The 10,396-nt window shown below is 37.5% G+C and overlaps 1 protein-coding gene across 1 annotated transcript in view; it reads right to left on the bottom strand.

Annotated features, from left to right (window-relative positions):
* Positions 1–2,328: 2,328 nt before the first annotated feature.
* The window catches only part of LOC310775906 (nidogen-1-like), a gene marked incomplete at both ends in the record, with an annotated part of 144,759 nt that continues 136,691 nt past the window's right edge, over positions 2,329–10,396 (bottom strand). Inside the window, 1 exon segment of the mRNA XM_083636030.1 lies at positions 2,329–2,447. Within this exon segment, the coding sequence (XP_083492156.1) occupies positions 2,329–2,447 (119 nt within the window).

Below are 10,396 nucleotides of genomic sequence, written 5' to 3'. Positions count from 1 at the left end.
AGCAAAATCAATATTAAAATCATTGTCATTGCAGTACCTGTGGACACAGCTGTCACAGTTGGGGGAGCAAAGATTAGTTTTATTTTCGTTAAACTGATTTGCTTAGTTTAATTACTTTGAAAGATTAGGGAAACGTAGTTCTGGTTCAAAAGCCTCTGAGAGCAACCACCTTCACAGTCATCACCATGATCATCGTTAGCTTGAACGCAGGCCGTCGTCGGCAGCATTGAAAATGTGTCGTTCAGAGAATAACATCTGTATTTCAGGTCATTATTTACACGTTTGTATAAAAAATACATTGTAAATTTTAGCACAAATGAAACAAAATAAATTTGATAAGTCTAAAAATAAAAAACGTATTCACCTCCCTTTCTTCTTATATCTCCGTCTTATAGTGGTCGGCTATTAACAATGATAGTGGTCCAACTGAAGAGTCCATTTCCAACATGTATATCATGTATATACATTTTTGGAAACAAAAAAATCTAATTTTAAGTTCATTACTCTACACTAAAGAATCCAGTATGATAAAGCAGCTTTATCAACCAAAGACTTCATTTCCCACCGATCCAAAATAAAAAGCTTTTAATTTGAAAGGAAGAAACAAACATTTCAAGAAACAGGACTATCCAGGCAGGTAACGCTCCAGGTAAGAGCCTTCTCATCAAATTCAAATACTGTCTATTATATACTATAGCTGTGTGTGTGTGTGTGTGTGTGTGTGTGTGTGTGTGTGTGTGTGTGTGTGTGTGTGTGTGTGTGTGTGCATGTGTGTGTGTAGCTGCGCGTCTTCTGCAAAATGAGACATTCTGGCTTCTTTTTATCCTCCTGTGTTATATCACCTTCAGGCAGGAAATTATAGTCACGACGTCAGTCAGAGGATTTCCTTAACATTTAGAATATCATCTTTTCCCAGTATTTATTCGGGTGTTGCTTTATATTTAGCGCTAGGTGGCGCTATAGAGCAGCTGTAGAGTGAGACTGACAACAAACACATCCGGGGTGAAGGTTGACGCTTCTCTATTTAGCTTCCGGGTCACACAGAGGTCAGAAGAGAAACGTTAGAGAAGATAGCACGGCTGCTATGAGCTAAAGCAGTGGGCTGATGACTAGACACCTGGGATTGTTTGGAACGCACGTGGAGCTGTCGCCAGCCAACAGGCCACTGGCCGTCAGTGAGTTTTTCACTTATCTGCCTGACTGACTCTGTTTCTTGAAATATCGTCCAGATCTGAAATCAATAAGATACAAAAAATCTATAAGGAACAACTACAGGGTTTCATTGTCAAAACGCTATACAGTATATCCATTTTATAAAAAAACAAAACAAAACACATAAAACCTGAAGTTCATTGTTCAGTACTGTACCTTTAACATATATATTTTTATATTATCCAGTCTGCAGTTTATTCATTTATTTTCCCAAGCAAACCCTCCCCAGGGTACCTGCTGTCCATCCAAAAGCAGCAGAATTACTTTAGTAATGTGGGATTTTGTGCTGTTAATGTTTTTGTCAGATTAGACGTCACTTGTTCATTTTGAAGCCAAACTCTTCAAGCTGAGGAAGAATCACATGCTGTACGAACAGATCAGAGACAGGTTTGTAAGAAAAGATGGCTTAAAGGGAGAGCTCACCCAAAATCAAAAATACATCTTTTTCCTCTTACCTCTAGTTCTATTATCTACATCTGGATCGTTTTGATGTTGGCGCTAGTAGCAGCAGCAGCTAGCTATCAGCTAGTGGGTGTAGTTCGGCCTAAAGAAAACAGTTCCTACATGAAACTGCTCACAAGAAGGTCTGTGAAATATCTTGAGTAACCGGGTCATGATTTTTGGAAAGAGACATTGCTGTTGAGTTTTTCAAATGTATTTATTTATTAATTTTTGGTGCTTTGAGGATCAGGCCGCGTGCCGTCCAGTTCCATTGTATTGGAGAGAAGACAGACATCTCTACAGCCAATATCTCCAAAACTCAGCAAACTCACAAAACCATCTAGAATGATGGATAAATGGCACTACAGGTGAGAGGAAACATTATGTATTTTTGATTTGGGGGTGAACTGTCCCTTTAATTAGTCTCTGATGCCCAACACGTTTCACATCACACACTGAGGTTTGACAGCTTTCAGGGGCGGAGACTCACGAGACGCCACACGTCAGTGACCACGCCCACTTTCACCACGCCCACTTTCACTTCAAGTATGTAAGAACAAGAGAAAACGGCAACATTGCAGTTAGAGGACTGTGTGTGTGTGTGTGTGTGTGTGTGTGTGTGTGTGTGTGTGTGTATGTGTGTGTGTGTGTGTTGTCCTCAGCAGACTTGTCTCCTCATTGGTTGGGCTCCACACAGCGGCCGTCCGCGGCGTCCGGACAGCGGCAGGAGAAACCTCCGAGGCGCGGTAGACAGAGGTGAGAGCAGCCGCCATTGTTGGAACAGTAGTTAAAACCTGACAGAGAAGAAGAAAGAGTCACATTAATGTAGTTAAAACCTAACAGAGAAGAAAGAGTCACATTAATGTAGTTAAAACCTGACAGAGAAGAAGAGAGAGTCACATTAATGTAGTTAAAACCTGACAGAGAAGAAGAGAGAGTCACATTAATGTAGTTAAAACCTGACAGAGAAGAAGAAAGAGTCACATTAATGTAGTTAAAACCTGACAGAGAAGAAAGAGTCACATTAATGTAGTTAAAACCTGACAGAGAAGAAGAGAGAGTCACATTAATGTAGTTAAAACCTGACAGAGAAGAAGAGAGAGTCACATTAATGTAGTTAAAACCTGACAGAGAAGAAGAGAAAGTCACATTAATGTAGTTAAAACCTGACAGAGAAGAAGAGAAAGTCACATTAATGTAGTTAAAACCTGACAGAGAAGAAGAGTCACATAGTTAAAACCTGACAGAGAAGAAGAAGAGTCACATTAATGTAGTTAAAACCTGACAGAGAAGAAGAGAGAGTCACATTAATGTAGTTAAAACCTGACAGAGAAGAAGAGAGAGTCACATTAATGTAGTTAAAACCTGACAGAGAAGAAGAGTCACATTAATGTAGTTAAACCTGACAGAGAAGAAGAGAGAGTCACATTAATGTAGTTAAAACCTGACAGAGAAGAAGAGAGAGTCACATTAATGTAGTTAAAACCTGACAGAGAAGAAGAGAGAGTCACATTAATGTAGTTAAAACCTGACAGAGAAGAAGAGAGAGTCACATTAATGTAGTTAAAACCTGACAGAGAAGAAGAGTCACATAGTTAAAACCTGACAGAGAAGAAGAAGAGTCACATTAATGTAGTTAAAACCTGACAGAGAGAGTCACATAGTTAAACCCTGACAGAGAAGAAGAGAGAGTCACATTAATGTAGTTAAAACCTGACAGAGAAGAAGAGAGAGTCACATTAATGTAGTTAAAACCTGACAGAGAAGAAGAAGAGTCACATTAATGTAGTTAAAACCTGACAGAGAAGAAGAGAGTCACATTAATGTAGTTAAAACCTGACAGAGAAGAAGAGAGTCACATTAATGTAGTTAAACCCTGACAGAGAAGAAGAAGAGAGTCACATTAATGTAGTTAAAACCTGACAGAGAAGAAGAGAGAGTCACATTAATGTAGTTAAAACCTGACAGAGAAGAAGAAGAGTCACATTAATGTAGTTAAAACCTGACAGAGAAGAAGAGAGTCACATTAATGTAGTTAAAACCTGACAGAGAAGAAGAGAGTCACATTAATGTAGTTAAAACGTGACAGAGAAGAAGAGAGAGTCACATTAATGTACGGTAGTTAAAACCTGACAGAGAAGAAGAGAGAGTCACATTAATGTAGTTAAAACCTGACAGAGAAGAAGAGAGAGTCACATTAATGTAGTTAAAACCTGACAGAGAAGAAGAGAAAGTCACATTAATGTAGTTAAAACCTGACAGAGAAGAGAGAGTCACATTAATGTAGTTAAAACCTGACAGAGAAGAAGAGAGAGTCACATTAATGTAGTTAAAACCTGACAGAGAAGAAGAGAAAGTCACATTAATGTAGTTAAAACCTGACAGAGAAGAAGAGTCACATTAATGTAGTTAAAACCTGACAGAGAAGAAGATAGTCACATTAATGTAGTTAAAACCTGACAGAGAAGAAGAGAGAGTCACATTAATGTAGTTAAAACCTGACAGAGAAGAGAGAGTCACATTAATGTAGTTAAAACCTGACAGAGAAGAAGAAAGAGTCACATTAATGTAGTTAAAACCTGACAGAGAAGAAAGAGTCACATTAATGTAGTTAAAACCTGACAGAGAAGAAGAGAGAGTCACATTAATGTAGTTAAAACCTGACAGAGAAGAAGAGAGAGTCACATTAATGTAGTTAAAACCTGACAGAGAAGAAGAGAAAGTCACATTAATGTAGTTAAAACCTGACAGAGAAGAAGAGAAAGTCACATTAATGTAGTTAAAACCTGACAGAGAAGAAGAGAGAGTCACATTAATGTAGTTAAAACCTGACAGAGAAGAAGAGTCACATAGTTAAAACCTGACAGAGAAGAAGAAGAGTCACATTAATGTAGTTAAAACCTGACAGAGAAGAAGAGAGAGTCACATTAATGTAGTTAAAACCTGACAGAGAAGAAGAGAGAGTCACATTAATGTAGTTAAAACCTGACAGAGAAGAAGAGTCACATTAATGTAGTTAAACCTGACAGAGAAGAAGAGAGAGTCACATTAATGTAGTTAAAACCTGACAGAGAAGAAGAGAGAGTCACATTAATGTAGTTAAAACCTGACAGAGAAGAAGAGAGAGTCACATTAATGTAGTTAAAACCTGACAGAGAAGAAGAGAGAGTCACATTAATGTAGTTAAAACCTGACAGAGAAGAAGAGTCACATAGTTAAAACCTGACAGAGAAGAAGAAGAGTCACATTAATGTAGTTAAAACCTGACAGAGAGAGTCACATAGTTAAACCCTGACAGAGAAGAAGAGAGAGTCACATTAATGTAGTTAAAACCTGACAGAGAAGAAGAGAGAGTCACATTAATGTAGTTAAAACCTGACAGAGAAGAAGAGAGAGTCACATTAATGTAGTTAAAACCTGACAGAGAAGAAGAAGAGTCACATTAATGTAGTTAAAACCTGACAGAGAAGAAGAGAGTCACATTAATGTAGTTAAAACCTGACAGAGAAGAAGAGAGTCACATTAATGTAGTTAAACCCTGACAGAGAAGAAGAAGAGAGTCACATTAATGTAGTTAAAACCTGACAGAGAAGAAGAGAGAGTCACATTAATGTAGTTAAAACCTGACAGAGAAGAAGAAGAGTCACATTAATGTAGTTAAAACCTGACAGAGAAGAAGAGAGTCACATTAATGTAGTTAAAACCTGACAGAGAAGAAGAGAGTCACATTAATGTAGTTAAAACGTGACAGAGAAGAAGAGAGAGTCACATTAATGTACGGTAGTTAAAACCTGACAGAGAAGAAGAGAGAGTCACATTAATGTAGTTAAAACCTGACAGAGAAGAAGAGAGAGTCACATTAATGTAGTTAAAACCTGACAGAGAAGAAGAGAAAGTCACATTAATGTAGTTAAAACCTGACAGAGAAGAGAGAGTCACATTAATGTAGTTAAAACCTGACAGAGAAGAAGAGAGAGTCACATTAATGTAGTTAAAACCTGACAGAGAAGAAGAGAAAGTCACATTAATGTAGTTAAAACCTGACAGAGAAGAAGAGTCACATTAATGTAGTTAAAACCTGACAGAGAAGAAGATAGTCACATTAATGTAGTTAAAACCTGACAGAGAAGAAGAGAGAGTCACATTAATGTAGTTAAAACCTGACAGAGAAGAGAGAGTCACATTAATGTAGTTAAAACCTGACAGAGAAGAAGAGAGAGTCACATTAATGTAGTTAAAACCTGACAGAGAAGAAGAGAGAGTCACATTAATGTAGTTAAAACCTGACAGAGAGAGTCACATAGTTAAACCCTGACAGAGAAGAAGAGAGAGTCACATTAATGTAGTTAAAACCTGACAGAGAGAGTCACATAGTTAAACCCTGACAGAGAAGAAGAGAGAGTCACATTAATGTAGTTAAAACCTGACAGAGAAGAAGAGAGAGTCACATTAATGTAGTTAAAACCTGACAGAGAAGAAGAGAGAGTCACATTAATGTAGTTAAAACCTGACAGAGAAGAAGAAGAGTCACATTAATGTAGTTAAAACCTGACAGAGAAGAAGAGAGAGTCACATTAATGTAGTTAAAACCTGACAGAGAAGAAGAGAGAGTCACATTAATGTAGTTAAAACCTGACAGAGAAGAAGAGAAAGTCACATTAATGTAGTTAAAACCTGACAGAGAAGAATAGAGTCACATTAATGTAGTTAAAACCTGACAGAGAAGAAGAGAGAGTCACATTAATGTAGTTAAAACCTGACAGAGAAGAAGAGAAAGTCACATTAATGTAGTTAAAACCTGACAGAGAAGAAGAGAGAGTCACATTAATGTAGTTAAAACCTGACAGAGAAGAAGAGAGAGTCACATTAATGTAGTTAAAACCTGACAGAGAGAGTCACATAGTTAAACCCTGACAGAGAAGAAGAGAGAGTCACATTAATGTAGTTAAAACCTGACAGAGAGAGTCACATAGTTAAACCCTGACAGAGAAGAAGAGAGAGTCACATTAATGTAGTTAAAACCTGACAGAGAAGAAGAGAGAGTCACATTAATGTAGTTAAAACCTGACAGAGAAGAAGAGAGAGTCACATTAATGTAGTTAAAACCTGACAGAGAAGAAGAAGAGTCACATTAATGTAGTTAAAACCTGACAGAGAAGAAGAGAGAGTCACATTAATGTAGTTAAAACCTGACAGAGAAGAAGAGAGAGTCACATTAATGTAGGTAAAACCTGACAGAGAAGAAGAGAGAGTCACATTAATGTAGTTAAAACCTGACAGAGAAGAAGAGAGAGTCACATTAATGTAGTTAAAACCTGACAGAGAAGAAGAGAGAGTCACATTAATGTAGTTAAAACCTGACAGAGAAGAAGAGAGAGTCACATTAATGTAGTTAAAACCTGACAGAGAAGAAGAGAGAGTCACATTAATGTAGTTAAAACCTGACAGAGAAGAAGAGAGAGTCACATTAATGTAGTTAAAACCTGACAGAGAAGAAGAGAAAGTCACATTAATGTAGTTAAAACCTGACAGAGAAGAAGAGAGAGTCACATTAATGTAGTTAAAACCTGACAGAGAAGAAGAAGAGTCACATTAATGTAGTTAAAACCTGACAGAGAAGAAGAGAGAGTCACATTAATGTAGTTAAAACCTGACAGAGAAGAAGAAGAGTCACATTAATGTAGTTAAAACCTGACAGAGAAGAAGAGAGAGTCACATTAATGTAGTTAAAACCTGACAGAGAAGAAGAGAGAGTCACATTAATGTAGTTAAAACCTGACAGAGAAGAAGAGAGAGTCACATTAATGTAGTTAAAACCTGACAGAGAAGAAGAAGAGTCACATTAATGTAGTTAAAACCTGACAGAGAAGAAGAGAGAGTCACATTAATGTAGTTAAAACCTGACAGAGAAGAAGAAGAGTCACATTAATGTAGTTAAAACCTGACAGAGAAGAGAGAGTCACATTAATGTAGTTAAAACCTGACAGAGAAGAAGAAGAGTCACATTAATGTAGTTAAAACCTGACAGAGAAGAAGAAGAGTCACATTAATGTAGTTAAAACCTGACAGAGAAGAAGAAGAGTCACATTAATGTAGTTAAAACCTGACAGAGAAGAAGAGAGAGTCACATTAATGTAGTTAAAACCTGACAGAGAAGGAGAGAGAGTCATATTAATGTAGTTAAAACCTGACAGAGAAGAAGAAGAGTCACATTAATGTAGTTAAAACCTGACAGAGAAGAAGAGAGAGTCACATTAATGTAGTTAAAACCTGACAGAGAAGAAGAGAGAGTCACATTAATGTAGTTAAAACCTGACAGAGAAGAAGAGAGAGTCACATTAATGTAGTTAAAACCTGACAGAGAAGAAGAGAGAGTCACATTAATGTAGTTAAAACCTGACAGAGAAGAAGAGTCACATTAATGTAGTTAAAACCTGACAGAGAAGAAGAGAGAGTCACATTAATGTAGTTAAAACCTGACAGAGAAGAAGAGAGAGTCACATTAATGTAGTTAAAACCTGACAGAGAAGAAGAGAAAGTCACATTAATGTAGTTAAAACCTGACAGAGAAGAGAGAGTCACATTAATGTAGTTAAAACCTGACAGAGAAGAAGAGAGAGTCACATTAATGTAGTTAAAACCTGACAGGGAAGAAGAGAAAGTCACATTAATGTAGTTAAAACCTGACAGAGAAGAGAGAGTCACATTAATGTAGTTAAAACCTGACAGAGAAGAAGAGAGAGTCACATTAATGTAGTTAAAACCTGACAGAGAAGAAGAGTCACATTAATGTAGTTAAAACCTGACAGAGAAGAAGAGAGTCACATTAATGTAGTTAAAACCTGACAGAGAAGTAGAGAGTCACATTAATGTAGTTAAAACCTGACAGAGAAGTAGAGAGAGTCACATTAATGTATGGTAGTTAAAACCTGACAGAGAAGAGAGAGTCACATTAATGTAGTTAAAACCTGACAGAGAAGAAGAGAGAGTCACATTAATGTAGTCAAAACCTGACAGAGAAGAAGAGAGAGTCACATTAATGTAGTTAAAACCTGACAGAGAAGAAGAGAGAGTCACATTAATGTAGTTAAAACCTGACAGAGAAGTAGAGAGAGTCACATTAATGTAGTTAAAACCTGACAGAGAAGAAGAGAGAGTCACATTAATGTAGTTAAAACCTGACAGAGAAGAAGAGAGAGTCACATTAACATAGCGTTAACCCCTCACAGCCTCACATGGAGTGGTGTCTAGGAGATTTTAATTGGTCAGACTTTGATTCATTTTAACGGTAAAAGTGGGGCAGTATTTTAGGGTGAGCTCACCCTTTAATCATGTGTGATTAAGTTAATTAGTGCACTAATACAGGAGTGCTAATTAGGAAATACAAATGAGGGAACAGTGATCCACAGCCTGGCTGTTTCTCATGGCTTCATGCTGACTCTAAATCCACAGCTGGCTCTCTGAGCTCAGCTTCACCCTCTGGTTCCCAGGACCATATCATCCACATGGTACGCTCTGGAATCAATTAGTACAGTCTGCCCGGGGAACGTGAACACATGGGCCCCGTTCCAATACCCATACTTCCATACTATTTAGTAGGCAAAAAAAGATTTAGTATGTCCCAATACATAGTATGTCAGATGCAGTATGCCAAGAGTACCAGGATGTTGTACTACATCAGCTCCTATTTCGGAGTATGCATTGATGCATGCTGCACCAGGCAAACTTCCCCACAATCCTTTGCGCAGCAGGAAGTTATGTCTTCTTCTTCTCCTTCTAATGTTTTATGGCGGTTGGCAAACAACTTTTTGTGCATTACCGCCACCTACTGGAGTTACGTCGCACTGACTGAGCTGCGTGTTCATGAATGAGATAATTAACTTTAAGAAAGCCTTGAAATATGTTAAAACCAAACAAGCATGGTGTGTACCAAAACATGCATATCTTGATTCCTGTTTAGAACTCTGCCTTAATGTTTTTGCTTTATTTATTTTATTTTGTTTATTTGATTGTCTGTTCCAATTTTGTAAATGTTTAGTCTGAATTTTTTGTATAATGTACTGTTTGTTACTGCCAGACTTTGTTTATTGAATAAAAAAAATAAAAAATAAAAAATAAAACTCAAATGTGGCGCTGCGGACGTCGGCGGAAGTGAGCAAGAGGTCGGAGTTCAGGAAGCTCATGTGACGACAGATGTAGTGTGTCCCAATAGTATGCATTTTGCATGCATGCTGCACACTACAATCCATACTTTGTGAGGGCAGCGGCAGTACATACTACAAGAAAGAAGTACAAGTATGGGTATTGGAACGGGGCCATGTGCTCTCCACTGCATGCCTCTGCTCATTTCCTCTGTAGCTAGGAAGCAAATGCTCACTCAGGAAGACTGCTTCTTACACTCACGCACGCACGTGCGCACACACGCACGCACACACACGCACGCACGCGCACACACACACACACACACACACACACACACACACACACACACACACACACACACGGAAGAGGCATATATGCACATATATGTAGTAAACATATATGTAGTATATGTTCATATAAGTATTCGACATATATCCACATATATATCCAGGATATATGTGCATATATGTGCATATGTATCACAATATATGAACATGTATGGAATTGGAACGTTTCATATATGGTCCATATATGTTTGTCCTATATAATTATATATGTGCATACATGTATAGATTGTATATGGACACATATGGCAATTAAT

This window comes from Poromitra crassiceps, assembly GCF_964638095.1.
Source record: "Poromitra crassiceps genome assembly, chromosome: 4".
NCBI classification, from domain to species: Eukaryota; Metazoa; Chordata; class Actinopteri; order Beryciformes; family Melamphaidae; genus Poromitra; species Poromitra crassiceps.
Note: the sequence above shows the minus strand (reverse complement) of the source record. Positions and strands in the feature narration are given on the sequence as shown.